The 17,437-nt window shown below is 44.9% G+C and overlaps 1 protein-coding gene across 1 annotated transcript in view; it reads right to left on the reverse strand.

Annotated features, from left to right (window-relative positions):
* The window catches only part of TBX20 (T-box 20), a 42,379-nt gene that overhangs the window by 21,558 nt on the left and 3,384 nt on the right, over nucleotides 1–17,437 (reverse strand). The window contains exons 3-5 of the mRNA XM_014949488.1: nucleotides 15,947–16,111; nucleotides 10,239–10,347; nucleotides 3,084–3,242 (exon numbers count right to left, since the gene is read on the reverse strand). Coding sequence (XP_014804974.1) covers nucleotides 3,084–3,242; nucleotides 10,239–10,347; nucleotides 15,947–16,111 — 433 coding nt within the window. The remainder of the gene's footprint in view (nucleotides 1–3,083; nucleotides 3,243–10,238; nucleotides 10,348–15,946; nucleotides 16,112–17,437) is intronic.

The following is a 17,437-nucleotide window of genomic DNA, read 5'->3' on the forward strand; positions in this document are numbered from 1 at the left end:
GGGAGAACTCAGATTTAACATGACAGAGCCTGGGTCAAAGGAGTAATGTCATTAAAACTGCCATTGTCTTGGAAAAACAGAGCTCTTACAACCAAAACTCTCCTCCCATCTCCAAATGCAGCTACAAACCTGCCCAGTGCATCCTGTCAGCCCTTCCATTCTGCCAGAGTAACCCACTGATCAGGGGTCCCTCCGCTCCAGAGCGTAAGGGCTCCCCTTAACTTTGCAGTGAAACTTTCCAGGTGTAGGTGGTGGCTTCCACCGTGCTTTTTGAGAGCAGGAAAAAAATACGCCATTGCCCTTCTGAAATTTTCTACCTGTCCAGCCAAATAAGATTTGGTGAATAAAACCTGAGGCATTGTCTTAATATTCAGATTTTCCAGCTGTACGTCTTCCAAGAAATAAAAATAAAACCCTAAGTGGGATTTTGAGCTTGATGAGGGACAACACAGGACCTGTCCTACAAGGCAGCAAATGCCACCAATTCGAGCTGAAGACCATGAAAATCAACAGCTCTCAGCATTTCATACTGAGCATCTATGTTAACTGGGCTTTCTTCAAAAAATGCCTATGTTGCAGAGACCACAACCTCATTTTTAATAGCTGGCCTTTGAGGCTCAGAAAGAAAAAGGGAGCTTTTCCAAATCCTCAAACACTCAAATGCTCTCATCAAACAAAGATATTTCAAAGCAGGGTGGCTTCTCTTCCAAAAATTTAAAAAAAAAAAAGAAAAAGGAAAAAAAAAAGAGGAGGAGAACTGAACCCAACTTTTCATTTTGAGAAAGAGGTCTTCTGGGAGGGAAACCCAGAAAGGCAGGGACAGACTTACAAAGACAAAAACTAAGTATTTAATTACTGTTTTTGCTGTATATGAATGCTGTGCTGAGTGGCCACCAGTGACCTGCTCTGTGGCCCCAGGAAACACACTGCACCCCTGGGCTGCTGCCTTCCCTGCCCAGCGTGTCGGGTCTGTCCAGGGGTGAGGTCTCTGGGGAAGGTCCTTGCTTTGAGGCACTACACAAGAGGCAGCATGGCTCACCCAGTTGTTGCTACGGGCTGGTCAAGTACCATGGGACCTCAGCGCTGGCTGAGGGTTTGAGGCTGTTCTCATCATTTCCAACGATGGAAACTACCTTGAATGCTAACCTCACCACAGGACCTTGCCTCATCCTACTCCCAAAGATATCCTTGACCCGTGGTGATGTTGCGAAGAGCAGCGGGTTAGTGCCTCACGTAGAGCAAACATTTTCAGGGCAGCCTTTCAAAAACTACCTTGAACAAAGACAAGTTCTAACTAGTTCCATCAACTTAGATCACTAACACACCGAGCCAACTGCGCTGCAGAATAATAAGGACATCTATTCATCTCTTGAGCGTATTTTCACCAATCAAACTTCCATTTTCCTAATATTAAAGATTTGGTATGACATCACAAGAGAAACTTTTTCTATCCACCGAAGCCAGATGAGACTCACAATCATTTATGGCCGTATTTTTCCTGAGAGACTGTCTCACAAACAATCAGAGAACATCTGCTAAAAAGCATTTTAAAATGAAATCTGACCTACAATTCAACTCTGTGGCAGTGGTTTGACTGTTTAAATAAATGCATGCCCTTTAAATCTTAAATTATGAGATAGTTTGTTGAAAGTGTAACGTATTTAGCTTTTATCTAATAACCTCCAGAAATGTAATCAACCCCTCCTTAAAACAGTTCTGAAAGAAATGGCAAAAATGAAAAAAGGCTCCATTTTCATTAGTCATAAATAAAATGACAGCATCAACCTCTAGGGGTTCCAGAGATGTTCCATTGAGAAATTTTCCAGGACTCAATGTATGTGCTTTGGGAAGGTTAGTTTAGAGACATCTCCACTACAACTATCGTTGGTAAACACAAATCCATCCTACAGAAATAAATTCCAGGTTTCCCTAGTTTTATGCCTGTTACTATTTTGCTGGTTTCTACAGAAAGTTACATGGAAAAATGTAACTGCCTGTCCAAACATTATATTCTTGAGATTTCCAGGTGCTGAATCAATTCTCTGCAGGATTCGGATACAAAGCTGAGTTTAAAATCAATATATTCTGATATTAAAGCCTTGGAGCACGATGTGGAATCTATCGTAAGGAACCAACTTAATACTACTGGTATTACCTTCATAGCTTATTTGGCCCCCTATTCAGTAGTTTCATTTCAATCATAGCATTTAGAAATTAATTACTTTCGCTTCTTAATAAGAAATGCAAACTTCTTTATATATACCAGCAGGTACATGGCCTCTGTGATGCTGCCTGCCCACGTGTTTGAATAGTACTTGTATTTGTCTTAACTTGAGGGAATTAGAGAGGGAGAAGAGGTACTTTTTTTAAGTGCTGTGGTCATTAGGCCCTAAAAAAACACAATCTCACTGAAGCCAACAACATATTTCCACTGACTCAAATATTAAAGCCTTATCCACTGTCAAGCAGAACCTCTGCTCTCTGATTGTTTATATACTTCCTAAAATTACTCATTAGCAATCCATTGTTATGATCTCCTTCATTTTGTATATATTCTTCACTGGCATGCAAATTGAAATTCAGACATCTGGATGTAATCTGGGCAGCCTCTGAAAAGCATATCTCTGAGTGATTTCCCTTACGTTTGAGCTTTACAGCTTAATTAGTCAACTTTTTGAGCCCGTGAAATCATCATGTGCAGAGCAGAATATCTCTCAGCTCATCACTCGTGGTGTGAAAGATGGCCGTAAATAAGAGCAGTTCCTTAATGAGCTATAATTAGAAAGGACTAAATGATAATACGCAAACAGCTCTGTATAGACAGGGGGGAAAACAAATGAAAGCCTCTTTCATGTCATCTTTACTTCCATGAATAATCCTTATGGCCCTTTGAAGTTAGCAGTGCTACCCGTAATACCTAAGAATCACTCCTGAGTATGAATTAGGTTGGGCAAGGTCACTCCAGACATTGGCATGGAAAGGCAGCTTATATCAGACAGTTTCCTAGCTTAAACTGGGAGAAAAGGGAGTTTTCAGCAGGGTAGGATTTAGTTAAATCCATGGAAATGGGCATCCGTACTCACCAATTGATTCTGGTAGGCGGTAACAGCTGTGAAAACTGTCTCTGGAAAGATAAATGTCCTGAACTCTTCCGATTTCAGATTTAGCAAAGAAGCCGTGTGATCCTTCTTCTTAATAATGTGGACCCTCGGCTGGTATTTGTGCATGGAGTTCAAAATGATCTGCAAGAGAGAGGGAGAAGGCGCTGCCCTGAGAGGGAGGTTAACAGGACCTAATAGCAGCCTTCCAGTACCTGAAGGGAGCCTACAGGAAGGCTGGGGAGAACCTGTTTAGAAAGGCCTGCAGTGACAGGATGAGGGGCAATGGCTTCAAGCTGGAGGGGAACAGATTTAGACTGGAGATGAGGAGAGGGTTCTTCACTGTGAGGGTGGTGGAGCACTGGAACAGGCTGCCCAGGGAGGTGGTTGAGGCCCCATCCCTGGAGATATTCAAGGAGAGGCTCGACGAGGCCCTGGGCAACCTGGTCTAGTTGGGGGTGTCCCTGCTGACTGCGGGGGGGTCGGACTAGATGGCCTTTGGAGGTCCCTTCCGGCCTGGGCAATTCTATGATTCTATGACCCTTGAAGGTGACAGAACCGCAGGGGGAGAAAAAAGATCTGGTTAATACTGCGGGGTGGGGGGGACATCTGAAAAAATCTAACTAGTTGATTTGCAGAGCAAAGTCTCCATCTCCTTTGGGCAGTTCCAGAAAATGGAGCTGGAAAAGCGGGCAGCCCAGAGGCTGGTTTCCTTTTCACGCCTACACCACCGGCGAGCACGTGTTTCTGGAAGCATAAATACCTGTTCCTCCAGGTGAGGGGTTTTACATGCAGGGCTTGTTATCGCCAGCCTGTGCCCCAGTTTGCAGGTGTCAGCTGCAAGTGCAAATACATGGCTCTGGAAAGCCCATCACCCAGAACCCACGCTTGGCAAAAACGGGCAGGTGTAGAATGAAACAACCAGCAATTCCACACACACACACACACACAAAAAACCCAACCAAAAAACCCCACCAAAACCTAGGGAAAAAAAAAAATAAAACCCAACCAAAAAAACAACCAAAACCTAGGGAAAAAAAAAATAAAACCCAACCAAAAAAACACCACCAGCAACACAAACCAACTGGCCAAAAATAAAACTCCCCAGATGCTTTTACAGCGGCAAACCTTGAAAGCAAACTACTTCATGGATGCTCTTCACTGCAGACCACCAGAAATGAGAGCAAGGGACTGAGGAGGAGAACAAGTACAGAACCCCCCAAAATGACCAATTTTGCCATTTTTTATCCTCCTTAATAATTGCTCATGAGTTTCCAAAACAGTTCTAAACCTAATGTACCAACTGAACTAATTTCAACATTCCCTGGAGCCAAATCAAGAGTCCCACTTGCTTTGGCCACCAGCGGCTGGAGGCCCGTTGGGCCGCCTCTAACCACAGCGTTGCAATGTAACAGGAATTAAATACAGAGCCCGGTCCTTGTTTTGGGTATAATCACAGTCACAAGACGAAATTGGCAATGGTGTGGGTGGTTCTATTTTGCAGGGGCCGTAAGGACGCTGCAGCCAGCTCGGTACATCTGGAATAGCTAATGTGCATTCCTCAGGAGGCCTTAACTCCAGCAGAAACTCAGCAGAAGCGGTGCAATATTTCGTGCTAACTGAGTTGGGAAGGAAGGTTGCGCGCTGCATTGGAGGGGGGAGCTTAGGGACAACTGTCTTGCTGCTGAAATTCCCACCGACCATCTTCTTCGCTGCTCCTTCGGGGCCAAATATTGCTACAACTGGCACCGTGACTTTGGGAAGGGCACACAGCAAATGGGAAGTCATTGCAGTGATGGGGAACTGAATGTTTTCATGGAGTCACGGAATCGTTGGAGTTGGAAGGGATCTTCTAGAGATCATCTAGTCCAACTCCCCTGCCAAAGCAGGGTTGCCCAGAGCACATCACTCAGGAGCATCCAGGCGGGGCTTGAAGATCTCCAGAGAAGGGGACTCCACAATTTTGCACGTCCAGTTTTACTAACTCAAGGTCTCTCTAAAATCACTATAGCCATTTTAAATATGCGCACACACCCCAGCCATGGACCTTTTGCATGTCCAGTTTTACTAACTCAAGGTCTCTCTAAAATCACTATAGCCATTTTAAATATGCGCACACACCCCAGCCGCGGACCCTGCTGTTAATATCTTCAGCACATGTCCCTCTCTTCCTAAGATGTTGTCTTACCAACCTAGTCGCTTGGGCTGCTCTAAGCGGCTGGAAAAGACATTTTGAAGAACAACATGTGGATGGTGATGAGCTTACTGAGGGCTCAGCCCACAGAGCTTGACGCTTCCCATTGCCTTTCATGGCCACATTATCCACACCGAGGCATTACATCTGAGCAGCAGCCGAGCAGGAGGAGGAAAGGGCTGCAACAGACCAGCTCCCACACATGCCCTTTCCCTTCACTCCTCCGTGAATGCAGATTGTGATAAAGAAACTCAGTTTCTCAAACAAGACCACGTAATCCGTTATGGAAGTTTTCCGAAACCAGAAGTGCACTTGGACAACATCCCCAGCCACAGTGCTCTACCCACGCGTTCCCACCAGAGGCAAGTTGGGCTGCTCAGGTACAAAACAGGTTCTGAATGCAGCCAGGAGGTCTCAAGAGACCCATGGCCATGGTTAAGGTCACTATTTCCTTATTGTGAGGGTCTGTGTATGAAGTGCTCTAGCTACATCCCCACAAACTCTGCTTACACTGAAGTCAGAAGGACACTACACAAAGATACCTCTTAATATCCATGCATCTTCTCCTCTTATAGCCATCAAAACAACTGAAGGGAGTTAGATACACAGGGTGCACCCAATGGTGGTCCCAAAGTCCAAGCAGTCCCCTTCCTGCATGGTGTAGCTATCAGAAAATCCCTGATGCCAGCTCTTCCCACTCATACTGGTGTGCCCAGAGAGAAATGTCCAGTGCACATATCCTCATGGCAGCCCCCCTGGCACACACTTAAGGGCAGTAGAGTGTGTTCACGGGCCCCCCAGCCACCTCATCTGCCTTTGTGCTGACAGCTTCTGGCAGGGGAGGTGACCAGGATCCATCCTTAACAGGATCCTGCTTGTTATAAGTTCAGGCAGGTTTGTAGGCATCTGGCTCCCACTGACTACAGAGAGGCCACCAGAGGCAATCTGGATGCCAGCTGCAAAATCCCTGAGGTGGCTTTGAATTCAGGAACTATGCAGCTTCCACATTCACTGAAAAAGAGTGTTACCAGGCAAAGTTTCCTTTCCAAAAGCACGGAGGTTCCTAACTTATGCCAGGTTGACCTCAGGAAAAAAAACCCTCGGGTGTAACTTCTTGTGGGTATTCTGAAACCCCTGCTTTCACAGTTACTTGTTGGCTGTGTTCACACCTTTGTGTTTGCTTTCACAAACATTCACGTGTTTGAGTTTTGCTATCATAAGAGCCAGAAAAGCAATTACTATAATGTATACACTCATGGTTCACCTCACCATAAACCAGAAATGACGCTACCCCACCCAAGTGCAACCAAAAGTCCAAAAAGAAGCAGTCTCTGAGAAAAATATCATCAGAAACATGGGGAAAAAAATCACATTCATAAATGTTGCACAAGCAGAAAAATGGGAATGACTGGCTTGACTGTAAAAATCCATAGACAGGAACCATTTCCTTCCTCTGGTAAGGATATCTGAAAGTGTTTCCATGGAGCAAGCTGTATGTCATGCACACGGAGATAAGACTTCTGCCTGATGCTTGGGGAGAACACGTAGGTAGCTATGGGGTTATGCACACTGCTGAAGATACACCAAGCAGAGATGCTTCTGAGCTCCAGAAGTCTCAGAATAGGAGAAAACAAACAAATGCTAGAACAAAAAAATGCCTCTCTTCTCTTCAGATTCCTTTTCAGGAAATGAACCACCCTACGAATAAAACACTAGCATTACCTTAACAACCCTCAAACTGTCTTCTGGAGGGTAGAGAAAGCAAGCAACTAGAACAAACTGGAAGAAGGTCTGAACCAGCTTCTCTACCTACAGCTAACATTTTAATGACCTAAATGATGCATTTAAACTTCCTCAGGAACCAACATGCCTTATTAAATGTAATTATGATTTTAGCAGGTCAATTAAAAAGATCTTGTCAGTGAAGAAGGGCTCTTTCAACCTGAAGGGAGAGAGTTCAGGAGGCATTTAAATTCTCTCCTCCTCTGGGTACACGGGAGCTCAGAAATGCCATTGGCCACCGCAGAGTGAACCCTCCTTAAAGAACAAATTTTTTCCTTAATTATGCTGAGCACCCAATGTCAGTATTCACATAGCTTCAACAAGGCAGCACATAAAACCCGACACCTTAATTTGGAGCATAAAAAAAAAAAGCCTTAAAAAGATTTAAAACCTTTAAAAACATTAAAAAGGGAGTGCTCCGCCAAGGCGTAACGCCTGTCACGCAAATCTCAACGCAGGCTCAAGCCTTCAGGGCTTATTCTACACCGAACGTGCCAAACTTTCCATTGACTTGGGCTCTCCAAAGCCTTCACATAAAGAACGGGATCCACCTCCGCCGTTTCTTGGAAAGTTAATCAGGAGGCCACATCTCAAACGCTGCGGATGGTTTTCTCCCACTGCCTGTGTCTGAGACGATTACGTCTTCTTGCTCTGCTCCATGTCTCTGTTCCCGACAGCTCCTCAGGACCGACTTCTCCTTTAGACTCATCTGGGCTTCTGGGAACTGCACCGCTCCTAACTAGTTTGCAATATACTGCTGCGAGCGCTTTATTAGAGGCACACATGGCCCCTCTGATGATGAAAAATGCTTCTTTTTAAATGCGCGCGTATACTGCGCTATCATCACTCGGTGATAGAGCCCACAAATCTTCAGCTTTGCCCTTCTACACGTTATGAAATAAAAGACAGGGAAAAAAAAAAAAAGAAGACGATGACGACACACTCTGCTAGTCAGGGGGGAGCAACAGTGGGAACCAAATTCAAGAAAAATATGCCCACGGACAGACTTTACACAAGTCATCTATCTGGGCTCTCTTTTTTTTTTAAAAAAAAAAACCACCATACTTTTGTTGTCACTGTTTCCAGGATGTATTTAAGTGCTCGTGGCTGTGGTTCAATTTTTAGGTCTTGAAATGAGTAAAGACTGTCTCTCAGCTGAGCAGCATTTGTGCAGAATGCAGCTGAGACCAACGGCCGCCGTCTCGCAGAGTCCAAAAAGGCAAATAAAACCCGCGCGAGGGGAGGGATCTCTGACACCGTGTATGCCACAATTATTCAGCTTTACAGGGCAGTTACCCCCACACATGCTTCAGAGTTCAAAATCATTCTTCTCCTCCTGACACCTCATTTACTAACGCTGCCTTTATGCTCGTTCTTCTTAACTGCCTTGTTCTCAGCCAACAACCCCTTTAGATCCGTCCCCCTGCTCCTTCAGCCAACCCCACTGAGCCCAGAGGCAACACTTTTAGCTCTTCCTTTGCAATTTGGAGGTGCTACCAAGCTGTTTCTGCACTTTACAGGACCTTTCTGGGAGGGGACAAGACACCTTCTTGCCAGCTGCTCTTAGAGAGTTGGATAGCTAAAGGAGATGTCTCCACTGATGCCGCACAGCAGGACCTGGTGGCCACCAGTTCTGCATACTATTTACCAGCTTCCAACCTCAAGGCTTATGACAACAATCTGGTATCAATCAGAGCTGGGACCCATCTCCTTTAGAGACCCAAGCCCACCCTGTTGTACCTTGACTTGCAGGTAGCCTACAATTTTTTCATGGGCAACTGAGGCGCACTGGTTTTTATAATTCAATAGCCCTTGCTTTGATGTCACATCACTATTTTCTGCCGACTTTGTGCCCATGCTGCGTTGACTCTGGACATACAAGAGTTCTTATTGATGGTTCTAACCCAGACAGGTTGCCTGTAACAAGAGGGACCTTCCATGCAGACATGGAGAAGTGCGTGAGCTTGCTGGCCAGTGCACGTGGCAGAGCATATTGCCAAGTCACAGCAAAATGTGGGCAGAAACGTGACAAAAAGCTCACCTTCCTCCCTTCTCTCCTTCACTTGGATGCTCAACTTCACCCTGGACTTGTCCCTGGTGTTCTCCCTCTGACAGCAGCAGGTGGAGGGAGGTCATCTTCCCCCTCTGCTCTGCCCTGGGGAGGCCCCATCTGGAGCACTGGGACCAGTTCTGGGCTCCCCAGTTCCAGAAGGACAGGGAACTGCTGGAGAGGGGACAGCAGAGGCTACAAAGATGAGGAGGGGCCTGGAGCGTCTCTCTTGGGAGGGAAGGCTGAGGGACTTGGGTCTGTTTAGTCTGGGGAAGAGAAGGCTGAGGGGGGATCTGATCAACACCTATAAATACTTGACGGGTGGGTGTCAGGAGGATGGGACCGGTCTTTTTTCAGTGGTGCCCAGGGACAGGACAAGAGGGAATGGGCACAAACTGGAACATAAGAAGTTCCATCTCAACATGAGGAGAAACTTGTTTCCTGTGAGGGTGGCAGAGCCCTGGCAGAGGCTGCCCAGGGAGGTGGTGGAGTCTCCTTCTCTGGAGACATTCCAAATCCACCTGGACACGCTCCTGTGCAACCTGCTCTGGGTGGATCTGCTCTGGCAGGGGGTTGGACTGGATGATCTCCAGAGGTCCCTTCCAACCCCATAGCATTCTGTGATTCTGTGAACACTTGCACTGGCCTGGGCCCTACCTTATGAAAGGTAAAAAAACCCTGATTTCTCAAGTCACCTGTCCCTCTACAGCAGAGATTAAAACCCAACACATTTAAGCTTCACACAATGTCCTCCTCCACCGCCATAGGAAGGGCTGGCCCAGAAAGGTGTAACGTGGGGGCCATGGCAGCCATTCCCCATTGTGGTCTCTCTCCCTTGCACTGGCCTGGGCCCTACCTTATGAAAGGTAAAAAAACCCTGATTTCTCAAGTCACCTGTCCCTCTACAGCAGAGATTAAAACCCAACACATTTAAGCTTCACACAATGTCCTCCTCCACCGCCATAGGAAGGGCTGGCCCAGAAAGGTGTAACGTGGGGGCCATGGCAGCCATTCCCCATTGTGGTCTCTCTCCCACCAGCTTAGTCCTGTGGTACAGGTGAGCGATTCCCTTGTTGTGGTTCCTTCACCCATTCCCACCAGGAGGTCTACTCACGTGGCCGTGCTGGTCCAGCTCATTGTTGGTGAGTTTGACTTTTTCGAAGGAGACCATCTGCTTCAGCAGTTGCTCTCCCGTGAACGGGGAGTCGGGGTGCACGTACAACCTAAAAAACACAGGGAAAAGGCCTGCTCATAAAAATCTCACCTCTTGGCTTGCGCACCGAGAATGAAATGAAGAAGCCCATACTATCTTGCTTTCAGGATACGTGGTGGTTTCACAGACACGGATTTCCTGAGAGCTTAGGGTAAATACAGAGCTACTACTCAAACAAGACACACACGGTCTCCCCCAAATTAATGAAATGCCTGAAATGCAACCATTAATGAAAAGACAGTACAGCAGATGACGGGAGATGTTTAATTCACTGGAACCTAATGAAGAATCCCATGTCCAAGTGCTGGATTGCTCTCCAACCATACCTGTTATTTTATCTAGTTATCTAAAATGGAGACATTAACATTCGCCCGTTGCGTCTTTTCCCAAATGAAAAATTGATCATGTCTTTCCCCACAGCTGTACTAACAAGCACTTAAAATAACAATGACTACAGCTCTGAGAGAAAAAACATGGTGTCATTAGGGAGATAATGGGGGAATGTAGATAAAAACGCATTTTTCTTTATATGTAACATTAAGCCATGATAATGATTTTAACCTGCACTCGATCACATGTTAGCTGTCGTGACGTCTGTTTATAAGAGGTTGAAGGCTGCAGTCCAGCACAGTGGTCTGACATGAAAAAAATTAATTGCAGCTCTGTAATTAACAATCTGCCACAAGGGAAATTAAGCAGGAGAAAAGGAAGCGTAGAAGATATGTAGATACAATAATATAGACATTATGACTAGACTAATTGCAAGTGCCAGATTATTTTAACAAAAAAAAAATTATTTTATAGGAATAACATATTGCTGAAAATTATTTAACCCAAATGTTATTTTCTGATGGTGAATTAAGAGCTGAACTAGACCTTCAGCTAGTGCAAATCAGACCTGTTGGTGTTGGTTATCACTCATTTTGGATGGTGTCTTTGGCCCCACAGATGGATTTCTTCCATTGGGCGAGTGGGCCAGCGCTGAGGCGCCGGGTTATAAAGAGGAACATTTGTTGTTGTTGTTGAGCTACGATTTTGCCGAGGCAAGAGGAGAATGGAAAAACCACTGAGCAATGGGGCGTAGCTCTCTGATGGACCACGCTGGTCCCCAGTCAAGGAACGCCTGGAGGAAAGACTCCAGGGAGCACAGCTCTCCTGCTCAAAGAGGAAGGTGGTTTGATCCTGCACTCTCTGTTTTTGCCAGCAGCATCCCTGAGACACAATGAAATTAGAAGTTTTACCAGCACAGCTCGCTTCGGATGTGCAGGGATTTTTCCAAAGCACAGCTTGGCTGGTTTAGCTACGTCCACGGGAGGGATGCTGAGCTGGGGCTTCCATTGCAAGACAATATTCCAAGCATGCAGGCATCCTCACTGCTACCCACTGCTGATTGCACCCCGAGTCTCATAAAAATACTGGCGTATCTGAAAAGCCAAGACCTGGAATCCTGTTACGTCAAAAGAATTTTACCTCTCGTGCAAATTAATTCTGCTTTCCTCTGAAAGAAGTGTGGAAATCTCAATCCTTAGGGCAAACACAAAGAGTCCCAAACATGTCCTGCAACTTTTCAGTCAGTCTTGTGATCTTTTTTAATTTTTTTTTTTTTTTTTTTTTTTTGAGTCTGACTCTTAATTTTGTATGTCTGGAGAGCTAATAATGTTTACTGTGATCACAGAGTGTCAGGCTCCTCAAGGTTTGGCTAATTGGGACCAAAAAGCCAATCTATTACAAATATGAGCTGGGGAGTGAGTAAAGATCCTCATGTCTCTAAAAGCCGAGCACAATTTGCTTTACACCATAGGCAGTCAATGCTTTTGCACTGCTTTCAAACTATGAAGTGCCTGGATATTAGCAGAGCACTAAAGGGAAAGTCACGGAAGGATCAACACCTGAATATTGGTTGCATGAATCATAGCATCACAGAATGGTTAGAGTTGGAAGGGACCTTCAAGGTCATGGAGTTCCAACCCCCTGCCCTGGGCAGGGACACCTCCCACCAGACCAGGTTGCTCCAAGCCCCATCCAGCCTGGCCTTGAACCCCTCCAGGGATGGGGCAGCCACAGCTTCTCTGGGCAACCTCTTCCAGTGTCTCACCACCCTCACAGCAAACAAGTTCTTTCTGGTATCTCATCTAAATCTCCCCTCTTTCAATTTAAAATCATCAATTTAAAATCCTATGGCTCCACTCCCTGACCAAGAGTCCCTCCCCATCTCTCCTGTAGCCCCTTCAGGTGCTGGAAGGCCATTATAAGGTCTCCTTGGAGCCTTCTCCAGGCTGAACAACCGATCCCATTGCAACACATGGTTCCACTTGCTGAGCTACACCCAGCTGCTAGCTCCTACAGCCTGAGCTTATACACCTTGGAGAGGTGAGTTCAAAACCAGACAAATCAACCTGCTGAAGCAGAAGTCAACAAGACCACGAGCACGCACAAGCGAGTGGGTTAGAGAATTAAACGAGCTCATTCCAGCCCAACACAGGAGTCTCCCCCAGAAGCTTGGGCTGGCTCTGATGCCTGAAGGCCGGCCAGATGCCAAGGGGCTGCTCACTCCAGTCCATAAAGGCTTCAGAAGCCGCAGTAGGATGTGAATCTGCTCCAAGGTATATAATGTTTCATGATATATGCGAGGTTTGGGTACGGCTTCCTTCTTGCCTATTTTGGAATGCGACACCGCTCTCCTATTGAGTTTAACAGTTGGTCTGGTCCTGCAAGCCCTGGGCACGCTGCTTTGAGTCACCTTAATGGCTCAAATAATTTGCAAAATATTATTCCTTTTAAAGGTCTCCTACCTAAAGCCTTCTGTAAGTGTGTAAAGACTATAATATCATTAAACAAATGATTGTAGCCAAACACAGAAGAAAAAAAAATAAAAAAAGGGATTAAAAAAAAAAAGGCAGAAAGGAGGTGAAAAAGGAAGAGCGAACAAAGGTACATGCTGAAACTTATTAAATTGATGTTTCACACAGTCTTGGCAATTTGGAAGAACAAACATAAAAACACCACATTGGAATTCTATCCTCAGATAGCACTTTAGAAGGTTTACAAAAGACTCTCTGAAAAGTATTTTTATTTAAGTGTTCGTTGCAACATAAACTTGTCTTAAATGTTGACAGCAGGAAGACAGGGTTTTGTAGAAAGTTCCCTGAAGGGCTAATCTTTCAAGCAGAATCACAGACTGCTTATTAATTTAGGGGGAGGAAATAAAAAAAAAAAATAGTAATAATAATAAAAAAGTTGTCTTCGCGTTGTGAGTTATTTTTATAATGGAAAGAGCAAAACATCTAATGGGTTGGATCCTGCAAAGTCTTACATCTGTGCAGAATGTGACTCCCAAGGAATGCCCTGGGGCTGTCGTGCTTACACGGAGGTGAGTAGTGATGGGCAAGGGAGGACTTCACACCCTGGGCACCAGCACCCGGCCGCTCAACCAGCCCGTGCCCCTCGTTGACGCTCCTCAAGGAAGGAGAGCTAAAGCCACGCGTTTGGAGGACAAGAAATCAGGAGTAACGACTTCACTGAGGGCTCCTGTGGCTGGCACAGGACCAAAGCAGCTCCGCGATGAGGGGAGTACTACTTTTTAAATCTGATTGAGCAAGACCGAGGCTTCCCTCCTCAAAGATGCATCAAGACCCCCAAAAAAAGCCCTAATAATGCAAACTGAGCCGCTTGACACCCTTTTTCTCACCAAACAGGAGCGTAAGGAGGAGTGAGTGAGTGCATAAATGCCTATTTAAGTAACGTTAATACAAAGAAAAAGTAATCTGTGCCTGTCGCTGGTCTTTTGGTGAAGCATCTCAAAAATGTAAAAGGAAAGGGACGTGTTTTGCACGTAGGGGCAAAACATCCCGAAAAAATCCTGGGAAATGAAACAGCACAGGTGTACATTTGCACAAAGGGGCACTGACCTGATGGGGACCTTGCAGAGCTACCGCAACGCGACGATCATAAACATGAAAACCCCAAGAAGGTTTGACCTCAGCTCTAAAACACTCGGTAGGGCAGTGGGTAATTATTCCAAGCATCAATCTCCTCTATTTCCTCAGTGGACTGGTCTATGCTGGGCAGTGTGAATTAGCTGCCTATTTAAAGGTATCCCAAAAAGCACTTGAACAGAAAAATGAGAAGGGGAGAACTTAAAACTATTTCTGTCCTTCCCTTATTTCTTCTTTTGATGCTGACTCTTTTGGAGCAGAATCCATTTTATTTTTTTTTTTTTCTTTTTCCCCTTTGGATTCTGATCAGTGCCCATTACAAGACGTCAAACGAAGCCCTCAGACGGCAACCACATTGCAAGAAGGAGTTTCTGGCCCTGAAAACAAAGCGGGCATAACTCCTAGGTTGCTGTCTTTAATCACAGCTTCTCCGCATACGCTTTTTTTGTTTGTTTACTCCCCCGAGACGCCTTCCAGAGATCGGCAGTCAGCAGGATCTCAGTCAAACTATTTATACGAGGAAAGCCTGCAGGATTTGGTCCCTATACTCACTCACAAAAAAAAAAAAAAGTGCCTCCGTTTCTTGCATTTCTCTTCTAATTTCTGGCTCTATAATAAGCAAGTTCTTAACCCCGGGCGAAGCCACCTGGAGCGGGTCTGTGTGCCTGCACCGGAGCCCTCCCTGAAAAGTCTCTTTGAAGCCGGAGAGGCATCCAGGTTATTTCCATATCTCTGACTCAGCAAAGCCCTTCGACATGTGGCTTCGGGTCGTACTGAACCTGGGAGGGGGGGTGGAAGTTACGTCCTGAAGTGCTGGGCTGAAGGCAACGAAGTGTGGGTCTCGGCCGAAGCGCGCTCCCACCGTGCCACAGCCTCACGGGGATGGATGGATGGAAGAAGCCAGTCATTAATTACATTAACAGAATTGATTTTAGAAAACAAATTATTATTTTTTTTTTTTAAATTATTTCTGTATATAGAAAAGGGGAAAAAATTTACTTGATTTTTCTTTTTTCTAAAAATTTCAGAGAATGTCATGGCTTCTCAACAACAAATACATCCATCTCTCTCTGTGCTGTAGAACCGACCCATACTTTGCCCGTTATCTAAGAGACAACTAAAGTCAAATTATTGATTACTAAACACTGGCTGTGTTATCAAGCATAATCAGCATTGAACTGGAAGGTGCTATTTCTACCTGGACTTTTGCTTTAAATTATGAGGTCAAATGCCGGGGGGGAGGGGGCAAACCTGAGAGACAAATCAATATTTTTTTTAATTTCAATTTATTTTTTTTTTTTTTTTTAAGACTTCTTATCTGAATTGAGGCAAACTTCACTTAAAAAAAAATAAAACAAATTTATATATAAAAGAGCCTTTAGTGAAATCCTGCACACCTTGGAACAGCCAGTATATATGTATAAATCACCCCTCAAGCGGAGATTCGAGGCCCCATTCTGCATCACAGGAGTCAATCAGCGTTTTGCAATCAACTTTTGTCGAGCACAGACTCAAAGTCTCAGAACACTGCGAATTCTCAGAATTACCAACAGCATGGAATGATTAATAGCAGGAATTTCTTGAGAAAAAAAAAAAAAAATTAAAAAAAGGAGAGAAAAAAATAAAAAAGGAAACAAAATTAAAGAAAGGCCAGCAGTAAAAAAATCTACAAACCTTGCAGGGAGTGGAGGGTCAGCTTTTCCAGCCACTAACCAGGAAGACCTGTGGTAGGCATATCTATATCTTTTATTGTCCACAGGAACTATATCCATTAACACAATGTACTTGGCTTCAGGATCCACTCCCGAGAAGGAAACCCTGATAGTAGGAAACATTCTCCTGAAATAAAGGCAAATCGGGAAATAAATACACGGCTGGAGAAAAGAAATGAGAGAGCTTCTGTAAAGCTGCTAAAAGCAAGAAATCTATTTAAACCACCTGAGAAAAAAAAAATAAAAATAAAAATTAAAGCATCTATTGATTCTGCTTCAGCGTGATACAAGTTAAATCCTGTGGTGTCTCTCTGATGTGCACAGAAAGAGCAGCTTGAAATCGGAACGAGTTTTTGGAAGCAAAAAGAAAAAATTGTAAAAGTAAAAAAAAAAAAAAAGTAAGAGGAAAAAAACCATCCTTTTGCCTGTTTGTTAAAAGTACGCAACAATTTCAGAAAATAGTTGTACCTAAAGTGCATAAGTCCTTAGAAACATCGATTTATTTTTTTTTAATTTTTTTTTTTTCCGTAAGTCCTTAGAAATATCGATTTTTTTTTTTTTTTTTACAGGATCTGTTCTGGTGTTAGGGAAATAGTGCAGAACTTATTTCTGTCAATATTCTCACATATTTTAGACGCCTGTTCTTTTCAGCCCGCTCACAGTATTTCCGAGAGGAATTTTCAAACCTAAACTTTCCTTTCTTCGCTTAAAATTTGGACAAAACGCAACTTTTAAAACAGAAGGTTGTGCCGTGGACCAGAAATAAATAACTCTGAACAGTTTGAAATATTAAACTTCAAACTGCAGATGTTCACACGGACTATTTTTTATTCTTTTTTTAAAAACACTGGTAGAGCGCAGTGTATTTTTCAAAACAATGGTAGAGCGAGATAATTAGGGGAAAAAAATAATTTAAAAATCATCATACATTAACAACAAGTAACTTTGGGGATTGCAAAACCCGAGAAGACATTTGGCTCCAGCAGACACTGCATTTTTGCCTCCCCCAAAAAGCTTTTACTGGGGAAGCGGCACGGTTTGAGGTGAGGAGAAAACCCTGGGACTCCTTTTTTTTTTTGCACATCATTATTTGACACCGAGACAAGTTTTAAAAAAAAAGGAAGCAAATCAAACCAAACCCTGACGGAATTATTTCCCCCCCCCCGCCCCGATAGCCCCCACCCGGCTCCGCAAAAATCACTGCGTGGCACCAGGGAGCTTTTAGCCACAGAGGGAATTATTTGGGAAACAACATTTCTCCCCAGCCGCCGGGATTCCCACCCCCACACACCCCCCCATCGGGGGTTGATTTCAGCCGCCGCCTCTCCGCACCTCACCGCGCACCGCACCGCGGCCGCGCAGCCCCGGCCTGAGCCCGCCAGAGGGGCTGCTGCTCATCATCAGCGCGGCCGTAATTAAGAGGGGGGGGGGGCTTCACCTTCCTCCTCCTCCC

The sequence above is a fragment of the Calidris pugnax genome, unplaced genomic scaffold (assembly GCF_001431845.1).
Source record: "Calidris pugnax isolate Ruff unplaced genomic scaffold, ASM143184v1 scaffold124, whole genome shotgun sequence".
Lineage (NCBI taxonomy): Eukaryota > Metazoa > Chordata > Aves > Charadriiformes > Scolopacidae > Calidris > Calidris pugnax.